Source organism: Macaca thibetana, chromosome X (assembly GCF_024542745.1).
Source record: "Macaca thibetana thibetana isolate TM-01 chromosome X, ASM2454274v1, whole genome shotgun sequence".
Taxonomy (NCBI): domain Eukaryota; kingdom Metazoa; phylum Chordata; class Mammalia; order Primates; family Cercopithecidae; genus Macaca; species Macaca thibetana.
Window position 1 is genome coordinate 124,940,343 of NC_065598.1, and position 27,817 is coordinate 124,968,159.

At 45.0% G+C, this 27,817-nt stretch overlaps 1 protein-coding gene across 2 annotated transcripts; it reads left to right on the forward strand.

Annotated features, from left to right (window-relative positions):
• The first annotated feature begins 1,796 nt into the window (after window positions 1-1,796).
• Window positions 1,797-26,328, forward strand: UTP14A (UTP14A small subunit processome component). Of its 2 annotated transcripts, XM_050777452.1 has the most exons (15): window positions 1,797-1,935; window positions 3,050-3,125; window positions 4,812-4,882; window positions 5,417-5,481; window positions 7,449-7,591; window positions 8,192-8,347; window positions 15,399-15,518; window positions 15,616-15,710; window positions 16,694-16,817; window positions 16,912-16,989; window positions 17,428-17,824; window positions 21,651-22,048; window positions 22,772-22,965; window positions 23,095-23,194; window positions 25,912-26,328. In XM_050777452.1, exons 1-15 carry the CDS (start codon window positions 1,910-1,912, stop codon window positions 26,182-26,184), a joined length of 2,316 nt encoding a protein of 771 aa, XP_050633409.1. In that variant the 5' UTR covers window positions 1,797-1,909; the 3' UTR covers window positions 26,185-26,328. The 2 variants fall into 2 exon arrangements, with proteins under 2 accessions (XP_050633409.1, XP_050633410.1); XM_050777453.1 differs by lacking the exons at window positions 22,772-22,965; window positions 23,095-23,194; window positions 25,912-26,328 and adding an exon at window positions 22,201-22,756.
• Window positions 26,329-27,817: the final 1,489 nt, after the last annotated feature.

The window sequence follows — 27,817 nt, forward strand, 5'->3', positions numbered from 1 at the left end:
GAGATCCGACCACTACACTCCAGCCTGGGCGACAGAGCGAAGACTCCGTCTCAAAAAACAAACAAACAAAAAGAAACATCATCATTTAGGGAGTAAGTATATTAAAAACATCCAGCAGAGAAGACTGAGGAAGATGGTCATAGGGTTAAGATACCAGGAGAGAGTGGTGTCATGAAATCTCAGGATGGAGTTTCAACAATGACAAAATTGTCTTTAATCCCACTAGAAAGTAAGCTCTAGGAAACTATGGGACATATCTGCTTTGTTCACCAATGTATTCCCAATGCCTAGAGGCTTGGCACATAGTAGATGGCCAAAAACATTTCATGAATAAGAAAACAAATTAGCTGGGCGTGGTGGCTCACGCCTGTAATCCCAGCACTTTGGGAGGCCAAGGTGGGAGGATCATCTGAGGTCAGGAGTTCGAGACCAGCCTGACCAACATGCTGAAACCCCGTCTCTGCTAAAAAATAAAAAAATTAGCCAGGTGTGGTGGTGCACGCCTGTAATTCCAGCTACTCGGGAGGCTGAGGCAGGAGAATCGCTTGAACCCGGGAGGCGGAGGTTTCAGTGAGCCAAGATCGCGCCACTGCACTCCAGCCTTGGCAACAAGAGCAAAACTCTGGGAAAGGAAGGAAGGAAGGAAGGAAGGGAGGGAGGGAGGGAGGGAAGGAGGGAGGGAGGGAGGGAGGGAACAGACAGTTATTAAATACCAGACAAAGTTCTAGGAACCCAAAGACTGAGAGGTATCCATTTTATTTAGCAACTTTGGGTGTCGCTGATCTTGTCCAGAGCAATTTCTGTGGAATAATGGGGCAAAAGCAAAAATGGGAATGGATTAAAAGAATGAAAAGAATGTTCTTGTCTATTATTTTTCTACAATCATCATATATATATATATATATATATACACACACATATATTAGGCAGGGCCCAGTGGCTCACGCCTGTCATCCCAGCACTTTGCGAGGCCGAGGCGGGCGAATCACTTGAGGCCAGGAGTTCCAGACCAGCCTTGCCAACATAGCAAAATGCCATCTCTACTAAAAATGCAAATATTAGCCGAGCATGGTGGCAGGCGCCAGTAATCCTAGCTACTCCGGAGGCTTAGGCAGGAGAATCGCTTGAACCTGGGAGGCAGAGGTTGCAGTGAGCCGAGATCACGCCATTGCACTCCAGCCTGAGCGACACAGCAAGGCTCTGTCTCAAAAATAAATAAATTCTTAAAAGTTGATGGGAGAAAAAAAGTTGTTTAAAATAATTTTTTTAAAAGTTGATAGGAGGTGAGGAAGCGTAGCTACTGACGGCCCATTCTTGGATAAAATATTTTGACTCAGGAAATGAAGAACAGAGCTGCAATTACAAGGGATCGAAAGATATTTTTCCTTAAATGGAAGGAAACTTGTTTTGTTCACCATCGGATCTCCGGGGCCCGGCACAATCTGGCCACTTAATGGGCATTCAATAAACCCCCGAGCTGGCTGGTGGCCGGCTTGCAGGACGCTGTCGCACAAGGACGGGCGCTGGAGTCTTTCCTTCTGGATTATGTAGGGACGAATGAAGGCGCGGGCTCAGTCCCTGACAGCGCAGTACCTTCGCCCTAAGCTAACCCACCCTGGGCCGCGTGGAAACCAGGGACCAGGAGGACAGACACCGGCGCACCAGAGAATTACGGGGTGGGTGGAGAAAAGAAAGCCCCACCCGCTGACAGCCGTTTCATCTCCAGCCTCGCCGTTTTACGCAGGCCCCTCCCTACACGGCTCCTGCTTCTCACACGCCTTGTACGCAACGGAACTGACGTGTACGTCGCGAGCGATTGACGGAAACAGAAATTGCTTTGCGGCCGGCACGGAAATTGCTTTCCTTCGGCTTCCGTTCTTGGTCCATGTGAGAGAAGCTGGCTGCTGAAATGACTGCGAACCGGCTTGCAGAGAGGTGAAGGGCAACGAGGGGAGTGGGGATTCTGGGTCTCGTTGGGGGCCGGGTTCCCCAGCTTTTGGGAAATGGGCGCCCCCTTTTAACAGATGGCAGTGGTTCCCCTCAAGAGCTGGCCACTTGTTCCTGTTTTCCGCGATCCAGCCTTTAAAGCCCTTTTAATTTCATTCACTTACTCCGCTCCTCAGCTGTATAGCCGCATCCCTGTTGGTCCTGATGCTGTTTCTGCCTCCCCAGCTCATTTACTATGTTTCACATTCCTCGTCACGTGACCCCTTTTTCTGCCTCTGCCGCGGCCCGATTTAATCCTCTGCGCAGGCAGTGCAGGCGTTATAAACTCCCCGAATCTTCGAAAGCTTTGCTGACTGGAGTCATCGCCACGTTTTGGCTCCTATGATGTTTTGTGCCTCCCCTCCCCGCCCCCGGAACTAAATGTAGTCCGTTTAGGAATGTTGGCTTTGCAAATACTAATAATATATGCTGTTAAGTAACGGTAAATTTTGTAATTTGTGGGTACCAGTCTCCTTAGTTAAGCACCTACTTTGCTAAGCAGGCCCCAGGGAAAATGGCTTACTCAGCTGCTTTCGACCTGTTTCTCCATTCCTGGGAACAAGTGATCAAGATGACACTTTTGATCAGGCTGCCTATCAAAGAGTCAAACATGTGGAGGATGCTTAGAAATATTAATCGTGAAACTGCCTTGCCTCCAGGGCTAGCAACAGCGTCTTTGGCCATATTATTCTAGGGTCTGACATTTTTACAGCTTCCCATAGGTCATAGGAAATGTTGTGCCAATCACTGAAAAGTGTTAGCTCTTTTACATGCAGTTTTGAGTCAGGCATCATTCCTGGAGGTGATGCCTGACATCAGTCTAAATTTCACGTCTTGACAAGTTTTCAAAGGCGTTCATGCTGCTTTATATATCTTCTGAGGGATAGGGCTATTCTGTGTTGAAGTTACAATGTTTACGAGATTGTTTTAATAGATTAGACATTGCTTCAAATAACAATATTTCTCTATTAAATTTCAACTTTTATTATAATTAAGGGATACATATACAGGTTTGTTACATGGGTATATTGCATTCACATTTCTTTGTTGCCTCTTTTAACAGCCTTCTGGCTTTGAGCCAACAGGAAGAACTAGTAGATTTGCCAAAAGACTACCTCTTGAGTGGGAGTGAAGATGAGGTGGGTGACAATTGCTAAACTGCCTTCAAAATTAGGGTAGAGAGCACATTCCTGGAATGGAAAGGTGTGACAATATTCTATGTATTTGTTCAGGTCTCTCAAATTAATTACAAATGGTTAGTGTTTCATATATAAGTTACTGTATCCTATTAAGTGCTATAAGGATTTGGAAACTAAGTTACACTCACTACCCGCAAGTTGCATAAGTATAATTTATAAAACCAACCAAAACAGGCCCGGCTGGTGGCTCACGCCTGTAATCCCAGCACTTTGGGAGGCTAAGGCAGGGAGATAACCTGAGGTCAGGAGTTCAAGACCAGCCTGGCCAACACGGCAAAACCCTGTGTCTACTAAAAATACAAAAATTAGCTGGGTGTGGTGGTGTGTGCCTATAATCCCAGCTACTATTGAACCCAGGAGGTGGAGGTTGCAGTAAGCCAAGATCACGCCACTGCACTCCAGTCTGGGCAATAGAGCAAGACTCCGTCTCAAAAAAAAAAAAAAAAAAAAAAGACTGAAACACATGGTCCTCATATGATATGATTTCCCAAGTTTGGATTTCTATAGAGCATTATTTAATTATCTGACTGAAATATGCATATGTATTTTAAGCTGGATCTCCAACAGATGCTATAAGAATTCCAATTCTTTATTTCCCTTACAAAAAAACACTTTTTTTTCCCCTTGGGTTGGGGGCACACAACACATCTATTTTAATAACAAGGAGGGTGGTTTTTTTTGTCTATTTTTTTCTGCTTGTCGTGTTCTTCGTAGGAAAAGCCAACTTAACTTGGAGGCCGGGTGTGGTGGCTCACACCTGTAATCCCAGCACTTTGGGAGGCCAAGGCGGGTGGATGACTGGAGGCCAGGAGTTCAAGACCAGTCTGGCCAACATGGTGAAACCCCGTCTTTACTGAAAATACAAAAATTAGTTGGGTGTGGTGGCACTCGCCTGTAATCCTAGCTATTCCAGTGGCTGGGGCAAGAGAATCACTTCCAGGAGGTGGAGGTTGCAGTGAGCTGAGATCACACCACTGCACTCCTTCCTGGGCAACAGAGCGAGACTCTGTCTCAAAGAAAAAAAAGCCAACTTTGTAACTGGCTATGACTTACACTATATGTCAGGGTTTCCATGTTAGATCATACTATATATTTTATACAGAAACACCATTTTAAGCCCTTTTTGTCTAGAAGCAAGTTAGGACAGACACATGACATCAGCTCCCTTTTAGTTTGAGCTGGAATGCTTGCACACCAGACCTCTTCCAATTCCCCAGTTCTCTACTGACCAAAAGAACAAGAGATTTGGCCGGGCGTGGTGGCTCACGCCTGTAATCTCAACACTTTGGGAGGCCAAGGCAGGCAAATCACAAGGTCAGGAGATCGAGACCTCCTGGCTAACACAGTGAAACCCCATCTCTACTAAAAATACAAAAAATTAGCCAGGTGTAGTGGCGGGCGCCTGTAGTCCCAGCTACTCAGGAGGCTGAGGCAAGAGATTGGCATGAACCCGGGGGTGGAGCTTGCAATGAGCTGAGATCATGTCACTGCACTCCAGCCTGGACCACAGAGCGAGACTCTGTCTCATAAATAAATAAAGAGCAAGAGATTTTATGTGAGACTCAATTTCCATGTTGTCTTTTCCCTCCCCCTCATCGTGATGGTTTTTCCTTTTCTGTGTCTTAGGGGGACAATGATGGAGAGAGAGAGCATCAAAAGCTTCTGGAAGCAATCAGTTCCCTTGATGGAAAGAATAGGTAACGTTCCTGTCAGTTACGGCAGGTTATATAGTTGATTCCATGAGATTTCTCTGCAGCTAATATTTATTGAGTGCTTCATGTAAAGACCTTAATACCAGTGCCTAGCATATAGTAAGCATTATGTAATTGTTAGCTATTACTAGTCTTAGTGCTATTACTGTAAGCATTTGCAGTCTTATTCCACAATGAAAATCTTTTAAAGCATTGAGTAGGCATTACTTAACCCCATTAGAGAAGTAAATTGACTTACCCCCAAGGTCAGCTGGCTAATATGTTATAGGTTCAGGTGTGTTTAATCTAAGTCCAATATGTTTTCCACTATGCTTACCTTGTAATAAAGAGAAGAGATGAGGGTTAGATAACCAAGTCCAAGTTAGGAACAGATCTCCTTGCTGCATCATGACAAAACCTGACCCTAGAAGAAATACAAGAAACCAAAGCCCTGTATGAAGAGAGAAGTGTTTGTCTCTCCCACCCCTAAGCCCCCATAAAATTTATCCATTCCTATTATATCGTTTTGCCTAATTTCAGGCGGAAATTGGCTGAGAGGTCTGAGGCTAGTCTGAAGGTGTCAGAGTTCAATGTCAGTTCTGAAGGTAAGTTGAACAAAAGAAGATACCCATGCATGAAACTTGTGGGGTTCCAAGGGCCTAGTGTTCACCTCACCTCCCAGGAACTGTTTTTGATGTGGTTAATGACTCATGCCATAAATACCTGGGAGAGTGGGTGAAGAAGTGTAGTCAGATGCCCTTCAGTTTCTTCCATCTCTCAAAGCCTAGAAGGCTGTGGTCAAGGTATGCTACCGAGTTTGATGAGATACTTCTAGGATAGAGGGACATGAATGAAGACAGCTGCCTCTTAGTAACTTAGTCATAATTCATATTTGTACAATTTCATTTTAATTTCAGTTCTCTTAACAATGCTTTGAGTTAGGAGACAGGCAAATGTTCTCTTCAGCCAGAGCTCAGAGAAGTCAAGTTACTTGTTCAAGGGCCTTTGCCTAGTACAGTGTTTTTCAACCTTTGCTTTTTTACTGCTCCCCTGAGAGGAGCCTTTTAAGACATTTTTTCCTCATTGTATCCCTCCCACTATGCCCCTTCCCCAGGAAATCAAGTCCTAAGGAATAAGAGTTTGTTGGACAGAGTTGAGCCTTGGAGGGACACAAAACATTGTAATATCTAAGATTCTTTTCATACTCCTCCAGAAAGAACCAATTTTCACCCTGGGGTGGGGGGGGGTGGTAAAAATTGCCCCTGTTCAGAATACATGCTCTAATAAGTGGCAGCCGTGGGATTTTATCCTAATACTGAGTCTAGATGCCAAATCTTTTTCACCCTGTTCACAACTTAGGCAGCTAGAATGGGTTTTGCATTCGTAGTAATCACTGGTGTAGCCTCCTAGGGCAAATAACAATGTATTCCAAGCATACTCATTCAGCGGATATTTATTGTGTTTCTACTAGGTAGCAGTATCAGGAAGTGTTGTAGATACCAAGGCCACAGTAGCGAATAAGATGTGAGCTCCTGGGGCTTACTTTCTAATAAAGGGAGACAATAAGAGAGGATGATGCAATAAAGCGACTAAGTGGCTACTTTAGATTGGTTGGTCATGAAAGGCCCCTGAAAAGGCAAAATTGAAGCTGAGATCTGAATGACAAGTCAAGTGAACCATGCAAAGATTAGGGAAAGTATTTCAGGCCAGGGAACAGCTAGCACAAAGGCTCTAAGGTAGAAACATGCACAGCATGTTGAAGAATGGGAAAGAGGACCCTGTGACAAGAGCATGGTGGAGGGTGGGGGGGGTGACATGAGGTTAGAGAGGCAGATGGGGATTAGATCTCATAGGACCGTGTCGTTTAGGTAGATGAGATTCAAAGTATAATGGGGAGTCACTGGAGGATTTTCAGCAGCGTCATGACATGCTGTGGTTTATATTTTCAAAAGATCATTTTGGGCTGGGTGCAGTGGTTTACACCTGTAATCCCCAGCATTTTGGGAGGCCGAGGTGGGCAGACTGCTTCAGCCCAGCAGTTTGAGGCTGGCCAGGGCAACATGGCACAACCCTATCTCTACAAAAAAAGATGCAAAAAATTAGCCATGCGTGGTGGCACATGCCTATAGTGCCAGCTACTTGGGAGGCTGAAGTGGGAGGATTGCCTGAGCCTGGGAGGCAGAGATGGCATCACTGCTCTCCAGCCTAAGTGACAGAGTGAAACCCTGTCTCAAAAGAAAACAAACAAAAGAAATACCACTTTGGTTGTTTTTATTTTTGGCTGTTATGTGAAGAATGAATTGCAATAGGGCAAGAGTAGAAGCACCAGGAGAAAAGAAAATGAGTTTTGAATAAACATTTTCCCCTATCTTCTACCCCCTAACACGTTTGGGGATAAATGTAGAGTGATAGTGTTGGCATGGCTAGAAATAGGCAATTGAAGTAAGAGAATTATTCCTGCTTCTCTGCACATTTGCCATCTACTGGCATTTTCTACTGAGGCTTCTGCCTACATTATATTGAGATCTTGCCTCACTTCTTGGTCTGACTAGAAAGTTTGACCTTTCTACAGGATCAGGAGAAAAGCTGGTCCTTGCAGATCTGCTTGAGCCTGTTAAAACTTCATCTTCTTTGGCCACTGTGAAAAAGCAACTGAATAGAGTCAAATCAAAGAAGACAGTGGAGTTACCTCTGAACAAAGAAGAGATTGAACGGGTAAGCTATAGAGAAGGTGGTCTATTAAGGGAAAGAAATTGTGTTTACAAGGGAAAATAGGGTAATAGAAAGAAGGGAAAGACCTGAAAAATGGGAGAAGGGGGAGCTGTGATTTCCCCACTATGGATAAGATTAAAAATAATCTAGGAGTGCCAGGTGCAGTGGCTCACGTCTGTAATCCCAGCACTTTGGGAAGCCAAGGCAGGCGGATCACCTGAGGTCAAGAGTTCGAGATCAGCCTGGCCAGCATGGTGAAACCCCGTCTCTACTAAAAATGCAAAATTAGCCTGGTGTGGTGGCACACGCCTGTAATCCCAGCTACTTGGGAGGCTGAGGCAGGGGAATCGCTTGAACCAGGAGGTAGAGGTTGCAGTGAGCCGAGATCGTACCATTGCTCTCCGGCCTGGGCGACACAAGTGAAACTCCATCTAAATAATAATAATCTAGGAGAAATTGCAGTCCTGAGAAGCAAGCAGTAACCTCTAGCATCCTGATTCTTTCGTGGGCTAAGAAACGTTGTTTCCTAATTTCTTGTTAGTCCTTTGGGTTTGATGCTTTAATCTTGTGGCTCTTTCCTTTTACATACTTTGTCTGCTTCAGATCCACAGAGAAGTAGCATTCAATAAAACCGCAAAAGTCCTCTCCAAATGGGACCCTGTCGTCCTGAAGAACCGGCAGGCAGAGCAGCTGGTTTTTCCGCTGGAGAAGGAGGAGCCAGCCATTGCTCCCATTGAACATGTGCTCAGTGGCTGGAAGGTGAGTACAACAAAATGAAACTGAACTTCATTGAAAGGTGAGATTTTATAAGTTGGAGATTTCAGAGCCTGCAATTGATTTGATTGGACATGTTAAGCTAAACCCCAGCATAAGTCATTTTAGCTTAGTGCTCAGAAAGAAGGGATTGCCCATAGTCATTGTCAGTCATGTGACTGACATGTCAGTCACAATAGCTCTGTGATCACTTTTTTTTTTTTTCCTTGAGACAGGGTCTCGCTCCGTCACCCAGGCTGGAGTGCGGTGGCACGATCTCAGCTCACTGCAACCTCCGCCTCCTAGGTTCAAGCGATTCTCCTGCCTTAGCCTCCCAAGCAGCTAGGATTACTGGCACGCACCAACACACCCAGCTAAATTTTTTGGGGGATTTTTAGTAGATACAGGGTTTCGCCATGTTGGCCAGGCTGATCTCAAACTCCTGACCTCAAATGACCCGCCCACCTCAGTCTCCCAAAAGTTTTGTGATTACAGGAATGATGAGCCAACGCGCCCAGTCTCTGTGTCACTTTTCATCTGCTTGTAGTATACAGTATTTGGCTATTTCCATGTTTTTGTGTTAAACCATGTGATTGCCCTTATAGCGGGAACATAATAATGTTTTCTTTCTTTTACTCCAGTTTTTTAAAAGCATTTAAAGCCACATTCTGATCCTAGGGAAATCAGGAACTCGGTAGTATTAATGATGCCTTAGTGAGGATATGTGAACAACAGAAGCCAAAGTTTGCTTGTACAGGAATGAATACCACATTAAAATATGTGTTGCTGGCAATGACTAGAACTTCAGCAGGTAACTTATTATGACTCTGAGCTGCAGGGCAGGGGTTTAGAGCTGGGTTTCCCAAACACTAACCCCTAACAAAGTTTTTGTCTAAAACAAAAGGATAATTGTAAGTATGTTTGTTTGGTGGGTGTAATGTTGCCAGTTCTTTTTTATTATGAGGTTATTCTTTCTATTTTAATGGTGTTGAAATGTCTTTTCTTCTATGAAATGATGGTAGTAGTAAATGATGGGATTGGGGATGAAATGGTAGTTATGCTCTTGGCAAAATTAGAAGTTGGAAATCCTATGTTGGTCCCTAAAGTCTCGGTTTTTAGTCTGAATAGCTGCTTTAGAACAGCTAGCCTACTTTTCCAATACCCCATTGGTATGGAGTCTATAGTCTATAATGGGCTGATTAATCTTAAATAGATGCCCTCTTTGTGCTTCTCCTCTTTACTTTCCAAAAACCCAAGAATAGTAGTTTCTTAGGTGTTGGGAAGTTGAGCTAATTAAAGCTAATCAAAGTAAACATTGCTTGCCACAATAGCTAGAAATTGAGCGAGTAGTTGCTTATTATGGGGATAAGCTGTTTCTGATGTTTTTGCTGAAGTCACTACCATTCTCTTTCTAGGAGGCTTCCTTTTCTACATGAAAAAGAGATCAGGTTTAAAGTGTGGCTGCAGGATGAAGGGAGACTTTAGAAAAAAAAAATCAGAGGTAATACAATTTGTAGGATTCAAAAATAAAAAAGCATAGAAGATATGTAGTGAAAAGTTTGACTCCACCCTCTGCCCCATCTGATCATTTTTACCCCCATACTCACCACTTGCATAAGTTTGCTGTTGTTGTTGTTGAGTTTCATTTTTATATTCACGTTTACCTCCTTTTTAAATAAAAAGAATGGTAGCATGCTACTACACACTGTCCTCCACCTTGCTTTTTCCAAATGACAGTGTAATCTTGGAGATAGCAGGAAAATGCCAAGTTTGTTATTAAAAACGAGATGGGTCCGGGCGTGGTGGCTCACGCCTGTAATCCCAGCACTTTGGGAGGCTGAGGCGGGTGGATCACCTGAGGTCAGGCGTTTGAGACCATCCCGGCCAACATGGCGAAACCCCATCTCTACTAAAAATACAAAAATTAGCTGGGCATGGTGGTGTGTGCCTGTAATCCCAGCTACTAGGGGGGGCTGAGGCAGGAGGATCACTTGAACTTCAGAGGCGGAGGTTGCAGTGAGCCGAGATCGTGCCACTGCACTCCAGCCTGGGCAACAGAACAAGACTCCATCTCAAAATATATACATAAATAAATAAAAAATAAAAACTAGATGGTAGTGGAGGAGGTTACACTAAGAATAGCACAACCTCTTCAAGATAGAGTGAGGCTCAGATGTTATACATTGAATATGCCATGCCATTCATTCATTCTAAGACTGACTTTTGAGAAATTATGCTAGTAGGGCACAGAGAAATAAGGAAGTGCTTAGTTCAGAGGGTGCTTTGTGGCTAGCAACTCCTAGGTCTCTCCTTACAACTTACAGTGCAAAGTACCAACAACTAGTATATGCTGTATTAGGGTTTCTAGAGATTGAATATCAAGTCTCAGGCTGGGCACGGTGGCTCACGCCTGTAATCCAAGCACTTTGGGAGGCTGAAGCAGGTGGATCACCTGAGGTCAGGAGTTCAAGACCAGCGTGGCCAACATAGTGAAACCTCGTCTTTACTAAAAATACATAAAAGAGCCGGGCATGCTAGCACATGCCTGTAGTCTCAGCTGCTGAGGAGGCTGAGGCAGGGGAATTTCTTGAAGCCAGGAGGCGGAAGTTGCAATAAGCCGAGATCACACCACTGCACTCCAGCCTGCAAAAAAAAAAAAAAAGAAAATTGAAAGTCTGTACTATAGTTTTGGTTCAGCTTCCTAAAATTTTGTTTAGCTGCAAATAATTAAGTGGAATATTGCATGAGAAGGCAATTGTAAACTGCAAAGTGCTAGAAATGCTGTAAGGTAACTTCTTTCACCCCTCTCCTCACTATTCTCTGTGTACACCACTATTTACCAAGGTATTCTCCTTGAAACCTTAGTCTCTCAGTATGCCCTCACAAGAGGAGAGGAGGCATTGCTAGAAAATGCTGCATGCCCCTACTGGAGATTGGAGAGTCACAACATGCTTTAGCATTTTAAAGGCTGTGAAACAGGCCGGTCGGACGTGGTGGCTCACGCCTATAATCCCAGCACTTTGGAAGGCTGAGGTGGGTGAATCACCTGGGTTAGGAGCTTGAGACCAGCCTGGCCAACATGGCAAAACCCTGTCTCTACTAAAAAAATATACAAAAATTAGCTGGACATGGTGGCTTATACCTGTAATCCCAGCTACTCCGGAGGCTGAGGCACCAGAATCACTTGAACCCAGGAGGTGGAGGTTGCAGTGAGCCAAGATTGTGCCACTGCACTCCAGCCTGGGCAACAGAGTGAGACTCTGTCTCAAAAAATAAAAATAAAGGCTATGAAACAATGGTGAAGACACCTGTTGGATTTAATTTAACTTAGGGTATACAAACTGATTTTATTAAAATTTCAATAAATTGAATTTTAAGCTTTTAACAGGGGAAGCAAATCTTGTTATCTGATAAGGAATGTGTTTGGGGAAGAGCTGGTCTGTCTCCACTGCTGCCTCCTCTCCCTCACCTTCTTCCCCTACTGCCCCACTATAACTTCTCTCAAAAGGCATTAGTGAGGGGCCTCCGAATTGCCAGATCCCAAGCCCTCTTAGTCTTTAGCGTATTTGACACCATTAGCACATTTCATTCTAAAAATCTCTCCCCTCTAGCTTCTGTGATACACTCTGGGTATTTACTCTCTCTGGCTTTCCTTAGTCCTTTTTATGCTTGCTCTGTAAATTCCATACTTTTGTTTGTTTGTTTGTTTGTTTTTTGAGATGGAGTCTCGCCACCACGCCCAGCTAATTTTTTGTAGTTTTTAGTAGAGATGGGGTTTCACCGTGTTAGCCAAGATGGTCTCGATTTCCTGACCTCTTGATCCGCCCGCCTCAGTCTCCCAGAGTGCTGGGATTACAGGCGTGAAAATTCCATACCTTGGCTGGGTGCGGTGGCTCACACCTGTAATCCCACCACTTTGGGAGGCCAAGGCGGGCAGATCACGAGGTCAGGGGATCGAGACCATCCTGGTTAACACGGTGAAACCCCGGCTCTACTAAAAATACAAAAAATTAGCCGGGCGTGGTGGCGGGTGCCTGTAGTCCCAGCTGCTCGAGAGGCTGAGGCAGGAGAATGGCGTGAACCCAGGAGGCGGAGTTTGCAGTGAGCCAAGATCGCGGCACTGCACTCCAGCCTGGGCAACAAAGCGAGACCCCGTCTCAAACAAAAAAGAAAAAAAAGAAAATTCCATAACTCTTGACTATCACTCTCAACCCCTTCTTTGGAGCTCCAGTCTTATATTCCATGTGACTAGCAGGAGTCACCTGGGTCTCCCATGTGCACCTTAAACTTAGTCCAGTCCAAAGTAAGCTTCGCATTTCCTTTCCCCAGACTTCCAAAACCTATACCCCTTCATTCTGCAACTCAGTTAACAGCGTAACTTCCTACCCCAGTCACTTAGGTTGGACCCTCAGTCATTTGATTCCTACTTGACCCCTTCACTATCTCCCTCTCCGCCAGCTTATACAGGGGCCTAGGCCTGCAAATTCTGTCTCTGTAATAGCCCTTAGGCTCCTATTTTCTCTTCATTTTCATTTTCACTGCCCTAATTGAGGCCCTCATCGAACCTTTCCTTTGGAACTTTACATATATCCTCTACACAATCAGCAGGATTTTCTTGCTGAAACACGAAATTGATTGTTGCTCTCCTTAAAATCCTTCAAAGGCTGTTCACTTACAGAATAAAATAAAATTACCTAGCATTTTAGCTATGTTGGACAACACATTCTATTACATACCACTCCTTTCCCTGTGTCTGTGTTTTTGCTTATGCTCATCTGTTTGGATTTTTTTTTTCCTCCTGACAGAACTGTACTTAGGCCTCAAAGCCTAATTCAAAAGGTCACTTCCTTCCCCAAGCCTAACCTACCTCCTAATAATATTTAATGGTGATTTCCTCTGTGATTACCCCTATAGAATAACGTAGCAGTATGTATTTAACCCATTATGTTATGCTGTTTGTGTTGTATATGTCTGTGCTCTGAAAGGCTGTGAGCTCCATGAGGACAGGAACTATCTTAATCAATTGTGTATTCCTAGCACCCCACACAAGTGCCTGGAATATAGCTACAATCAACAAATGTTTGTAAACGGATTTGAATTGAAGGGACATTACAGCATTGTAGTATAAATCACTTTGCAGCCTGTGATTGATCACTACTGCAAATACTAAAAATGGAAGAACACGTACCTTTACTATTCAGTAAAACAGTTTTATGGTTAAATCAATAGCATCGTGTAACATGTGATGATGTGCGTTTATGCATTTATCCAAATATTTGTAAGTTTAATACTGACCATGATGTATATGGCTATTGAAGAAAACCACACATAATATGTGTGTGAGGTTTGAAACTAGCTCTGTTGCCTAGGGCTGTCTTTGTGCCTTGCCAGAATGTGGACCGTGGCATGATCGGCCTGATTATTTAGCCATCCTCAAGATAGCATGTGGAATAACTGGTTTACAGTACATTCGTTTCATACATACTCTGCCTAGCATGCAAAATTAACTGGAAACTGAGGAATTGGAGCCAAAGTTAGAAAATGAGGAGAGTTCAATTTGAACCATCAGGAAACAGGCTAATTACATGAAGGTCTTTTTCTTTTTTCTTTTTTTTTTTTTTAACATAATAAATAGAGATGGGGTTTCACCGTGTTGCCCAGGCTGGTCTCAAACTTGTGGGCTCAAGCAATCCTCCTGCCTCAGCCTCCCGAAGTGCTGGGATTACAGGCCTGAGCCACCGTGCCCATCCTATATTTTTTTAAAGGCAATATCCTTTTGTGCTCAAGAAATTAAGACACACACCCCACCACAAACTACATTTGAAGACTGTGCCAAAAAAATGTCATGTTTTTTCTCATTTTCTTTCATCAGTAATTAATGATACCAAGAACACTTATATGCATGGTTTATAGCAGTGGGCTATGGTCAAAAAAAGTTGGGCTTCCCCTCTGAGATATTTGCAGATCTATTTCCTAGGTATATCATCAATGGCAAATAATGCTTATCTTAAGATCTAACCTCACAGGGCATGCTGGGCTCACGCCTGTAATCCCAGCACTTTGGGAGGCCAAGGCAGGAGGATTGCTTGAGGCCAGGAGTTTAAGACCAACCTGGGCAACATGGTAGGACCTTGTCTCTACAAAAAATAAAAAACATTAGCAGACATGGTGGCTTTCACTTGTGGTCCCAGCTGCTCAGGAGGCTGAGGCAGAAGGATCACTTGCACTAGAGGTGGAGGTTGCAGTGAGCTGAGATTGGAGTGCCAGTGGACCCCAGCCTGGGTGACAGAGGAAGACTCTGTCTCAAAAAAAAAAAAAAAATAACCGCCCCTTCCCTCTAGAAGTATTCTAAAAGAAGGCTTATGATATGCATTTGAGATTCCTAACTATAAAGTAATAGTTATGTGCTTCAAATAATACATAACAATACAGGGACTCAAGGGCAATGTGCCTAGATTCTTAAGAGAATGGAAATCTGTTTAGCATATATTGGTAACCTGGGCCGGGCGCAGCGGCTCATGCCTGTTATCCCAGCACTTTGGAAGGCCAAGGCGGGCGGATCATGAGGTCAGGAGATCGAGACCACCCTGGCTAACATGGTGAAACCCTGTCTCTACCAGAAATATAAAAAATTAGCCAGGCGTGGTGGCAGGCACCTGTAGTCCCAGCTACTCGGGAGGCTGGGGCAGGAGAATGGCGTGAACCCGGGAGGCAGAGCTTGCAATGAGCCGAGATTGCGCCACTGCACTCCAGCCTGGGCAACACAGCAAGACCCGTCTCAAAGAAAAAACATACTGGTAACCTGAACACAGTGATCCTTCTCAGCAGTATTAGAGAGTAGCCTCAGCATCTCCCTGCTGAAGTTGTCATATAAGAATCAAATAAGGCTTTATTTACACTGCTGACAACAAGACTGGAACCCCCTTCTCTTGCTGTAACAGCCAATCCTATCCACTTATGATTCCAATTATAGTGTCATAAGTTAGATAATCATAGTAAAGAGAGAAAGCTGTAAGAGCATGGCTTAAGACTCAGAATGTTTTGTTGCTTCTTTAAGGCAAGAACTCCCCTGGAGCAGGAAATTTTCAACCTCCTCCATAAGAACAAGCAGCCAGTGGCAGACCCTTTACTGACCCCCGTGGAAAAGGCCTCTCTCCAAGCTATGAGCCTGGAAGAGGTAAGTGTGTCATAGGCCCTTCACACCCAGGTATGCCACGCTTCTCCTAGCATTTGTCTTCTGGCCCAGATGTCACTGTAAATATCATTTGTTGTAGGCAAAGATGCGCCGAGCAGAGCTTCAGAGGGCTCGGGCTCTGCAGTCCTACTATGAGGCCAAGGCTCGAAGAGAGAAGAAAATCAAAAGTAAAAAGTAAGGAGGCCCCTGTGAACTGGCCTTTGGTTCCACAGAAGAAAGTCATGTGGCTCATCATAAATTCTTTGGAGAGAACCTTTGATGCGGCAACTAGAGTCATGTAGATGAGGTCCCAAACAGGCGTGACTAGCCTTTTGTTCCCCACAAACCAACCTCATACAGTTTTGCCAAAAAGAGGACTATTCAGTTACTTTCTCTACCTTCCAAGGCATCACAGAGTGGTTCTGCAGAATGAGCTCTGAATTCCAGAGCTGTTAAGGCCAATAGGGCTTCCTTCCTGCCTTTTTGCCTGTTTGAAACTTGTTGGCCACATGTGGTGGCTCATGCTTGTAATCCAAGCACTTTGGGAGGCCAAGATGGATGGATCACTTGAGCTCAGGAGTTCAAGACCAACCTGGGCAACTGGTAAAACTGGCTGGGCACAGTGGCTTATGCCTGTAATCCCAGCACTTTGGGAGGCTGAGGTGGGTGGATCACTTGAGGTAAGGAATTCAAGACCAGCCTGGCCAACATGGCAAAACCCCATCTCTACTAAAAATACAAAAATTAGCCAGGCGTGGTAATGTGCACCTATAGTCCCAGCTACTTGGGAGGCTGAGGCGGGAGGATCGCTTGAACCCAGGAGGTGGAGGTTGCAGTGAGCCAAGATCACATCACTGCACTCCAGCCTGGGTGACAGAGTGAGACACTGTCTTAAAAAAAAAAAAAAAAAAATGAAACTTATTCTACTCCTCCCTTGAGTTATAGAGGCAAAGGAGACTCTTTGAGCCACAGAGGTCTACCCTGAGGACTGTGGGTACCAAGAATCCTGCCAGTCCTCTCAGGTCCCAAACTGACTCCCTATAGCCAACTAGCTCTATGATGCCCGTTCCAGCCCCCTGCCTAGGGAACCCATTGGGTAGTATGGGCACTTGTGCCTATGACATCCATGCTTCAGCTAAATTGCTAAACTCTTCCCTCCTACCCCTCTTACCCTACAGGTATCACAAAGTTGTGAAGAAAGGGAAGGCCAAGAAAGCCCTAAAAGAGTTTGAACAGCTGCGGAAGGTTAACCCAGCTGCGGCACTAGAAGAACTGGAAAAAATTGAAAAGGCCAGAATGATGGTGAGACTACCTCTTGCCCCACCCCCACCCCTTTGAACCAGCTTTCCTTGGAAGCCACTAAAGGTCTAAATCTCACTCTGTTCTTTCTTTCTAGGAAAGAATGAGCCTTAAGCACCAAAACAGTGGGAAATGGGCCAAGTCAAAGGCAATTATGGCCAAATATGACCTGGAGGTAAGAGACCCTTGGGGTGAGAGAAGATCTGGAATTGGAGGATGCTAGCAGAAGCAGAGTTGGGGAAGAGCCATGAGGATGGATGGAAAACCAGGAATCTAAAAAGGCATCAGAAAAATCTCTAAGGCAGAAAGGAAAATGACCAGAAACAAGGTGGAAAAGGAGAGATGAAAGGGAAACAGCATTGAAGGCAAGTCCAAAGCGGGAGAGGAGCTTTTTAAAATCTTATTTCACCTGTTGATTCCTTGAAGACAAAGAATTTGTCTTCCATTTTATACCACAGCTATTAACCCAGCATTGTATATGCAGTTTAAACAGTAGGTACCAGTAAGAAATACCAAGTCAAATCGAGAGGAGGCAGCTTTATGAAATGGACCAGGAAAGGTATTATTGCAGTCACTAATGACAGGGCTCTCATGCTGTGACTCTTTCCTCCAGGCTCGCCAAGCTATGCAGGAACAGTTGGCCAAGAACAAAGAACTAACACAGAAACTCCAGGTAGCCTCTGAGAGTGAGGAAGAGGAGGGAGGCACAGAAGAAAAAGTGGAAGAACTCCTTGTCCCTGATGTAGTGAATGAAGTGCAGATGAATGCAGACGGGCCGAATCCCTGGATGCTCAGGAGCTGTACCAGTGACACCAAAGAGGCTGCAACCCAGGAGGACCCTGAGCAACTGCCAGAGCCTGAGGCCCACAAAGTTTCTGAAAGTGAGGGAGAAGACAGACCAGTGGCAGAAGAAGAAATTTTGTTGAGAGAATTTGAGGAAAGGCGATCCCTTAGAAAAAGGTCTGAGCTCAGCCAGGATGCTGAGCCAGCAGGCAGTCAAGAAACAAAAGGTGAGCTGTGATCAAATGGAAGGGAGAAATTCCTAGTGCTGTGGACAGACTATGGGAGAAAAAAAAATGTGTCCACCCACACACACAACTGCATAGTGATTAGGCTCTAGGGACTTGCAAGAGTGCATGCACTGGATCCCTGTAGAGAAATTACATTCATAACTACTCTTCTTTGAAGGCATTTAATAAGCACTCATCTGCATGGCCATGCAACGTGGTTCAGGCACATTTTCTGTTTTGGGGGGCTTACAGCCTTCGGAAAGCCATAATAACTAAACCATCCTTGAAGTTAGGGTGTGAGTTAGTGTTCCTGGTACCTACACACCAGGGAGAAGTACATATGGTAGAATGGCAAATCTGAAAGTCCATTCACACCTATAGACACAGATAGGTCAATTTTGAAACATTAGGAAACATCTTCTAATTGCCGGATTTTTTTGTTTTGTTGGTTAAGTAGGAGTGGCATTTTTAGCATTTCTTAATTCTAGTTTATGTGTGTCTACATGGGGTGAGACTTTACGGAATGAATGACTCCACGGGGCTACATGGCAAATTAGAATTGTGACTCCATGCTCAGGCTCTATTTGTACTTTATATTTTCTACCTGTTATCTTGAAGAGATCTTATTAACAGTGTTAGCACCTGTGAGATTGGTCAGAGTTCCCATTTCTGGCAATAAACCAGGACACTAAAAAGCCTGCCTAGGAAAACTACCTACATTGAGAAATCACTTGGCTATCTGGACAAATTACCAGGTCTGGTTTGGTTCCACATAGGAATGCATTAGATGACGGCAAAAATCTGGTTTTACATGGCAAAAAAAAATTATTTTTTTTCTACTTTTTTTTTGTTTAAGAGACAGGGTTTTGCTCTGTCATCCAGGCTGGAGTACAGTAGTACAATCATACCTTACTGCAGCCTAAGACCTCCCAGGCTCAAGCGATCCTCTTGGCTCAGCCTCCCAACTAGCTGGGACTACATGTATGTGCCACCATGCTGAGCTACGTTTTTGTAGAGACTGAGGTCTTGCTCTGTTGCCCAGGCTGGTCTTGAATTCCTGGCCTCAAGCTATCCTCTCACCTCAGCCTCCCAAAGTGTTAGGATTACAAGTGTGAGCCACCGCACCCAGACTCCTTTTTTTTTTTTCCTTTGTTTTTTTCAGGTTTCCACATACAAAAATTTATTTTAAAAGAGCTATAATTTAGAATGTATTGTGGTGACCTTTACTTAATAGTTTTGGCTGGATATTTCTGGGATTAATAATTGCAAGCAGTCACTTCTGAGAGAATTTTGGAAAGCAGCACAGTGGGCTGAGATTGTTGGGGTGCCCATATATGGCCACAGGACCCTAGTGGCTTTCTCTTAAGCCCCCTCAACAACTGACCATCTATCTAAATGTGCAGAGCGGCTGACTGTGATATGAAAGGATGAAAGACAGATTTGCATTTCTTTAGACAGTAAATAAATCAAATTTTCTCAAACCTTCCAAGAGTGTCCTAAAATACTGGAAAGTCACGGACCCCAATGAAAATGAACAAGGAAACCTGATTCTTGAGAAATAAACATCCATGTGTCCAAAGGCCAGATCTAAGGAGCTACAATGGCTTCATGCCAAAGCTAGAGAGCAGGATCAACTTGGGAATGGTGGCAACTTGAGTCAATGAAAAAGCCAGTTTAGAACCATGTCACTGCCAGGTTTCCCTCCAGACTCTTTTTTTTTTGAGACAGGTGTCTGTCATCCAGGCTGAAGTGCAGTGGTGCAACCTTGGCTCACTGCAAGCTCCACCTCCCAGGTTCAAGCAATCCTCCTGCCTCAGCCCGCAAGTAGCTGGGATTACAGGCATGCGCTACCACGCCCAGCTAATTTTTGTATTTTTAGTAGAGACGGGGTTTCACCATGTTGGTCAGGCTGGTCTCAAACTCCTGGCTTCAAGTGATTCACCCACCTCAGCCTCCCAAAGTGCTGGGATTACAGGTGTGAGCCACTGTGCCCAGCCAGCCCCTCCAGACTCTTAAGACTAGTGTTATTTGCTCAGATGTTGCCAGTGGAAGTGTGAGCTACATCCACTGGATAAAGCAGCTACTTCATCCCTTGACTCAGCAACAGCAGATTATGAAATACTGCTTTAAGATACGGAGTAGAAATTCTTGAGTCAAGATGAAAATCCTGGCCGGGTGCGGTAGCTCACACCTGTAATCCCAGCACTTTGGGAGGTCGAGATGGGTGGATCACGAGATCAGGAGATCGAGACCATCCTGGCTAACACGGTGAAACCCCGTCTCTACTAAAACTACAAAACATTAGCCAGGCACGGTGGCGGGCACCTGTGGTCCCAGCTACTCAGGAGGCTGAGGCAGGAGAATGACGTGAATGCAGGAGGCGGAGCTTGCAGTGAGCCGAGATTGCACCACTGCACTCCAGCCTGGGCGACAGAGCGAGACTCCGTCTCAAAAAAAAAAAAAAAAAAAAAGATGAAAATCCTGGATAAGGTTTTTATAAGCAGTAAAGCATAAATTACAATGAAGTTGCATTCAGAAGCCACCTGTTAAAGTGGCTTCCTTTTTTAAAATTTGGAACTTGGGGCAATCTTCCCAAGTGGGGTTTACTGCACGAGGAACTTAAGCCACAGTCCCAGTCATACAGTGGATCATTGGCAAAGCTGGGAATAGGACCCAGGACGTCTGCTTTCCAACATGCTACTTTTTTTTTTTTTTTTTGAGACAGGTCTTGCCCTGTTTGCCCAGGCTAGTATGCAGCGGCACAGTCACAGCTCCCTGCAGCCTTGACTTTCTGGCTCCAGCGATCCTCCCAGCTTAGCCTCCCAAGTAGCTGGAACTACAGATGCACACTGCCATGCCTGGAAATTTTTTGTTGTTGGGGGAGTGGAGGTGGTAGAGATGAGTTCTCACTATGTTGCTTAGGCTGGTCTCGAACTCCTGGGCTCAAGCAGTCCTCCCCACTCGGCCTCCCAAAGTGCTGGCATTACAGGCGTGAGCCACCATATCCAACATCGCACATGCTCCGTTTTTTTTTTTTTTTTTTTTTTTTTTTTGAGACAGAGTCTTGCTCTGTCACCCAGGCTGGAGTGCAGTGGCACAATCTCAGTTCACTGCAACCTCCGCCTACCTGGTTCAAGTGATTCTCCTGCCTCAGCCTCCCAAGTAGCTAGACTACAGGCACATGCCACCATGCCTGGATAATTTTTTGTATTTTTAGTAGAGACAGGGTTTCACCGTGTTAGCCAGGTCTCGATCTCCTGACCTCATGATCTGCCCGCCTCGGCTTCCCAAAGTGCTGGGATTACAGGCATGAGCCACCGCGCCTGGCCACATGCTACTTTTAATTACCAAACTCCGTTGCCTGCTATGATTAGTGTACTCTCTAGGAGATTCAATGTACAGAATCTTCTTTTCCCTGTTTGTCCTCGTTAGAATGTCTTATGTGGTACCTAGCACTTGGTGGGTGCTCAACAAATGTACATACCTCCTTTTCCTGACACAGCTTTCTTTTTTTTTTTTTTTTTTGAGACAGAGTCTCGCTCTGTTGCCCAGGCTGGAGTGCAGTGGCGCGATCTCGGCTCACTGCAAGCTCCGCCTCCCAGGTTTATGCCATTCTCCTGCCTCAGCCTCCTGAGTAGCAGGGACTACAGGTGCCCGCCACCATGCCCAGCTAATTTTTTGTATTTTTAGTAGAGACAGGGTTTCACCGTGGTCTCGATCTCCTGACCTTGTGATCTGCCTGCCTCGGCCTCCCAAAGTGCTGGGATTACAGGCGTGAGCCACCGCACCCGGCCTTTTCTGACAGCTTTCATTCTTTTTCCCCCAGATTCCAGCAGCCAGGAAGTGCTGTCTGAATTGAGAGTACTATCTCAGAAATTGAAGGAAAATGATCAGTCCAGGAAGCAAAAAGCAAGTTCAGAGGGGACTATTCCCCAGGTCCAGAGAGAGGAACCTGCCACAGAAGAAGAGGAGCCCCTGTTGTTACAGAGGCCAGAGAGAGTACAGACGCTGGAAGAACTAGAAGAGCTGGGAAAAGAAGAATGTTTTCAAAATAAGGAGCTTTCCAGACCTGTGTTAGAAGGGCAGCAGTCAGAGAGGACCCCAAATAATCGCCCTGATGCCCCTAAGAAGAAAAAGAAGGAGCAAATGATCGACCTACAGAACCTCCTAACCACACAGTCTCCCTCCGTGAAGTCTTTGGCAGTTCCCACAATAGAGGAGCTGGTGAGCAGAGCCAGGGTGGTGGGCCATTGTTCAGAAAGTGTCCTTGCACAAGGAGTAATGAAGCTTTGTTTCGCTGCGGGCACATTTCAGTAATTGAGAAGTCCAGAATAGTATAGGGCCAGGCTGGTCCTAAAACAGTGATGTTTTAATAGATGCAGATCTATGGGTGCTGTCAAGACCCCTATTTCCGAAACCCTGATCCACCAAAACTCCTCTGGGGTGACTCTAATACTGCTCTCAGAGGAAAGAGGGAGTAACTCAGAGTTCTGACCAGATCCCAGGCAGGACAACTCGAAGGTGAGTCATTGAACTGTTGCCAAAGTTTTATTCAGTGGGATCTCAAATGGTCTAAGACTCCCCAGTTAATCTGAAACTCAGTGAAGCATCCTGGCACCTGTCTTTTAAGGGATATAAGCTAGACGAAGCCTACAGTCTGGCCACTTAGAGCTCCTGCTGCTAACACGGGCCATTCCTTCCTCCACCCTGCAGCTTCGTTACTCAAAAGTTTAAAATTGTGTCATATGATAATGAGCTAGAGATACTTACCCTAGAGGGAAGAAAACTGGAGCATGATTGGCTGCGCACTAGTTTGTATCTCAAGACCATCATTGTTCAGCACTTCCCTCTAGGGGGCGCTAAAATGTCACGACCCAAAATTCAACCGTTCTCGCCATGAACCACAGCTCATAAGCCAAGCTGTAGCTCTCGCTTGTTTCTCCCCAGGAAGATGAAGAGGAGAGAAACCAAAGGCAGATGATAAAGGAAGCTTTTGCTGGGGATGATGTCATCAGAGATTTCTTGAAAGAGAAGAGGGAAGCCGTGGAGGCTAGTAAGCCAAAGGACGTGGACCTGACGCTACCTGGCTGGGGCGAGTGGGGTGGTGTGGGCCTAAAGCCCAGTGCCAAGAAAAGACGCCGGTAAGAATGCGGAAGAAAGTCTGTCAAAAGGGCACTAGGTTCTCCCCCATCGCCCTTCGGTGTCCTCCCTACCCTTTTGACTAAGTCCTTAATGCTCCTAGTCAGATGTCCTGTTGTTTTGCTTTCCAGGTTTCTCATTAAAGCCCCTGAGGGTCCTCCAAGAAAAGATAAGAATTTGCCAAATGTGATTATTAATGAGAAGCGCAACATCCACACAGCGGCTCATCAGGTGAGAACTTAGAGAGTTCTTTAGCTGCCTGACTTTCTTGCTTGAGAGGAGTATTCTAGTGATCTGTAGTCAAGAGGGACGTGTGATCTTGACCACAGAATCAAATCTATTGTTTTTGCTGAATGGCTGTTACATTTATCATCTCAGATAGACTATGCTGTTTTAATTACTAGCCAGGAAAAAAGTTTAGAGTCAAGGTAATGCTCAAACAGAGGCTATAAGGTTTGAGCTGTAGCTTAAGAAAAATGAAGACAAACCGGTACTTGTTCAGGAGAATGAGAAGATTGTAAGTTGTGTCACATGATAACGAGCTGGGGATGTTTACAAGAGAAGAAAATTTGAGCGTGATTACGGTGTTCAAGTATATCGAAGGTTACTGTATGAAGTCACATAAAGTAGAAGTTAGAGGAGATACAGAATTCAAGGCTGCTCTGGGAGTATGAGTACATGTAAAGGGGACTCAAGAATGAGATTGGACTAGATGACCTTTATGTTCCCTTCAATTCTGACATCTGTCCCCAGCCAGTATATTGAAATGAGTTACATTTTTCCCTCTGAAGGAATAAGGAACTAATGGCTACAGAACAGAGGTAAGAAGATATACATTTCAGTAACATTCTTTTTTATCTTATTTTGTGAACCAATCACTGCAGAAACTGAAACGTAACTACTGCAGTCCCAATTAAGGCTATATAACTAGAAAATAGGCAGTTACACGATAAGGGAAGGGGGGAAAGGGTGCTTCAGTGGGCCAGGATTCCAGGTGATGGGTAGAGTATAGAGCTCAATAAAGACGACCCTTCCCTTCCAGGGGTCTATTTGTTTTTTTAATGCAGTCATGGCAAACTGACAAATAGTTTTCTAGGAATCTCCCCTGATTTTCATCTTTTTAATAAGTTACTGCAGGTTCCAACATGCAGTAGAATAAAGTGCTTCAAGGTGCCTAGGGGGGACTTCTGAGACTGAATACTTTGTCCAGGTGTTCTCTTTGTCCAGGTGTTCTCTTTTTCTGTTGCCCTGGTTGACAAGCACAGATGTAGCCGTCAACCCAAATAAGACATTCCCTTAACTTAAAGAGAATTTGTTTCCTTCGCTACTACCAGGACCACCAGATAGTGCTTAGCTTCTCTTGAGTATTCCACTGAATGTTTCCAGAGACTACTGATTTGCTTTTTTTGTTTTTGTTTTGTTTTCAGATGGAGTCTCACTCTGTCACCCAGGCTGGAATGCAGTGGCATGATCCCAGCTCACTGCAACCTCCACCTCCCAGGTTCAAGCTATTCTCCTGTCTCAACCTCCTGAGTAGCTGGGATTACAGGCATGCGCCACTACGCCCAGCTTATTTTTGTATTAGTAGAGACGGGGTTTCAGCATGTTAGACAGGCTGGTCTTGAACTCCTGACCTCAAGTGATCTGCCTGCCTCGGTCTCCCAAAGTGCGGGGATTACAGGTGTGAGCCACCGTGCCCTGCCAAAGACTACTGATTTTTACATCCCCATTTTCTGCTTACGTGTCTTCCTCCTTTGGCCATTGCGGAAGTGTTGAAAGATTATTTAAATGTCTGAAGGTAGAAATGTGGTGGAGGAATACCAGGCAAGGAAACAGGAGCTTTGGGTTCTGTTCTCCAATGCTGCTCCTCATTTACTTAGGTCCATCATTTCCTCCCTCTAAGCCAAATTTTCAGGCCAGAGATGACCATTGCCAATATCTAGGGCCTTCCAGCTCTACATTCTGTGGTGCCAAAAGAAGATGAAGCCAAGTGGGCCGGGTGTGGTGGCTCACGCCTGTAATCCCAGCACTTTGGGAGGCCGAGGTGGGCGGATCATGAGGTCAGGAGATCGAGACCATCCTGGCTAACACGGTGAAACCCTGTCTCTACTAAAAAAAAAAATTCAAAAATATTAGCCGGGCATGGTGGCAGGCACCTGTAGTCCCAGCTACTCAGGAGGCTGAGGCAGGAGAATGGCGTGAACCCAGGAGGCAGAGCTTGCAGTGAGCTGAGATCACACCACTGCACTCCAGCCATCTGAAAAAAAAAAAAAAAAAAAAAAAAAAAAAAAAAAAAAACCAAACAAAAACAAACAAACAAAAAAGATGAAACTAAGTGTAATGGCCTGGTAGAGTTCAGGATTCGGGTTCCTTGAAACATCAATCCTAAGAGAGGGAAGGAGGAGACTGAGAGCATAAAGAGGGTAGAAAAGTTATAAAATCCACAGGGATACAAAATGGTCTGGATTCTTGCAGTCACAGTGTTACATAGGAAAGCTCACTCTGGGACAACAGCCCTGGAGCTCCTGTAGCTGGATAGGGACAGTGTCACTTGTAATCCCAGTTACTTGGTAGGCAGAGGTTGCAGTGAGCAGAGATCACCCCACTGCACTCCAGCCTGGGCAACAGAGTGAGACTCTGTCTCAAAAAAGAAAACAAAAACAAAGACAGAAGTCGTGTCAGGTTGGTTTTTTTAGACCCTGAATTGTTGAATAAACAGGGGATCCAGAGCCAACTTAGGCCCCCCTACTCCCAAATGTCATCAAGCAGATTTGACTCCTAAGAGCAGATGGGAGCGATGCGATGCCTTAACCTCTCAGTCTCTTCAGTTGCAGTCATCATGTGGAACCGTGGCCTGTACCAAAATAGTACCTGATGAGAGTTGTCAGTACAGTGTATAACTGCACCCCAGGCCTGCCTCATACCAAATCATTCTCCTTCCTTTCCAGGTACGAGTGCTTCCATATCCATTTACCCACCATTGGCAATTTGAAAGGACCATCCAGACCCCCATAGGATCCACATGGAACACCCAGAGGGCTTTCCAAAAGCTGACTACTCCCAAGGTCGTCACCAAGCCAGGCCATATCATTAACCCCATAAAAGCAGAGGATGTGGGCTACCGGTCTTCCTCAAGGTCGGACCTGTCTGTCATACAGAGGAATCCAAAACGAATCACCACACGTCACAAAAAACAGCTGAAGAAAAGCTCTGTAGATTGAGTTGCTGGAGGAGTGACAGCCAGGAGCCCTGACTTCACTTCCTTTGGTCCAGTTTTACTCTGGTACAGGGTGGATTCCAAAACTGGCTCAGTACATTGCATGTAGTTGAGCCACATTTTAAAAATAAAGGCATTTTTTAATCTATTTACCTGGAGTATATGTTGCATTGTCCCCCAGTGGAATCATTTCATTCAAGTCAGACACCTTTGGATTCTCCAGCATTGCATTTCTCGAGTTGCACTTGTCAGGGACTTCCTTTTCTTACCAAGGATTATGTAGTTGGTCCTAAATCGAAGTGGAGAAAATTCACTGTAGTCTGTAATCAAATATATCACATCAGATATGATCCACCATTGATAACTGCCAACTGGAAGAGACAGGGTTAATAATGATAAAATATTGTATATTTTAACCTCTGAACCTAGAAAGAGGATGTACAAACTGCAATTGGATTCTGCCCTAGACTGATCCTAAGACCAGGACGGTGCCAAAGCTGGGTTCTGTCCCCACAAGTCTAGCCACAGCCATTTTTTTCACGTGTGTGAGCTTCCCGGCTTGTACAGGCTGCTGTCTACAATATCTCGCATATAACCTTCTACTTATTTTCTCATAAGAAGACCAGGAGGTTTTACCCTTATTTTGTAGATAAAGGTAGATGTGATTTCAGAAGTAAACCTCTACTGCCTTTCCTTCCTAACTCAGGGCCCACTCCTCACCATTGATTGAAAGTGTAGTTTATTCAAGCATTGCTTTGCTATGTGACAGTTCACATGGGCTTCTCAGCTCTGAGGAACTTGGCCTGCCTTTGGATGGCAAGAAATATATGGAAAGAGCCCCTGCAGCTCAATTTCCTAACAAGGAATTTGGGAAACCTAATTCCAAAATGACACCACTACTGCACCTTGCCTCCTGCCTTGGAGATTCAGTCCCATCCCCAGCATTCTTAGACCACAGTGGGTTCATTTTTGTGTCACAGGTCCCTCTAAAAATATGCTGAACGTTATGAACTATCTCCAGAAAAATGTGCACACACACACATTTGTATGGCATTTTACATAAAGTTTCAGGGGTTTTCAAGACATTTGGAATCCCTGGGCCAAAAGTTGTACCACTCCCAAATTTTCTTTTGCAATCCCCCCAACAGATACGGCCTTCTCTTCTGAGCACACCACTCTCCAAATCAGTTCCAAAATGTTTAGACCTCAATGGTAGCTAGTCCCAGTATCTTCACGGGAGAAAATTCTCAGAATAGAGCGATGTATCTAGTGTTACACATCAAACTGAAGTGAAAAGCCAAAGGATAAATTTCTATGAATTGCCCAGCGGTCCCCTGTGGCCCCCTACCATTGCTCATCCTCTGGAAAGGGAAGAGAAATGAGTATGTTGAGCAGTGTTCAGTGCCCAAAAGGCATGCTTAAGTTATCCATTGGCTTGAGATTATCCACGATCCACTCGCTGGTTGACACTTAAGTCAGTAGCCAGTGATAGGGGATGCGGGACCCCTGCCCACTCCTGCCTCCGTTTAAGAGACCACAACATTCTCTTGCACTCTTGAGCACAAAGCTGCTACCTCTGTCCCACCCACCCCCCAAATTGAAGCACCCAATCAAGTGTCCCCGGTAAACGGCCAATC

Coding starts and splice junctions, on each gene's coding strand:
- UTP14A (XM_050777452.1), top strand. CDS start 1,910: ATGACTGCGAACCGGCTTGCAGAGAG. Junction 16,818..16,911: donor TTGAAAAGGCCAGAATGATG/GTGAGACTACCT, acceptor CTTTCTTTCTAG/GAAAGAATGAGCCTTAAGCA. Junction 22,049..22,771: donor TTCCCACAATAGAGGAGCTG/GTGAGCAGAGCC, acceptor GTTTCTCCCCAG/GAAGATGAAGAGGAGAGAAA.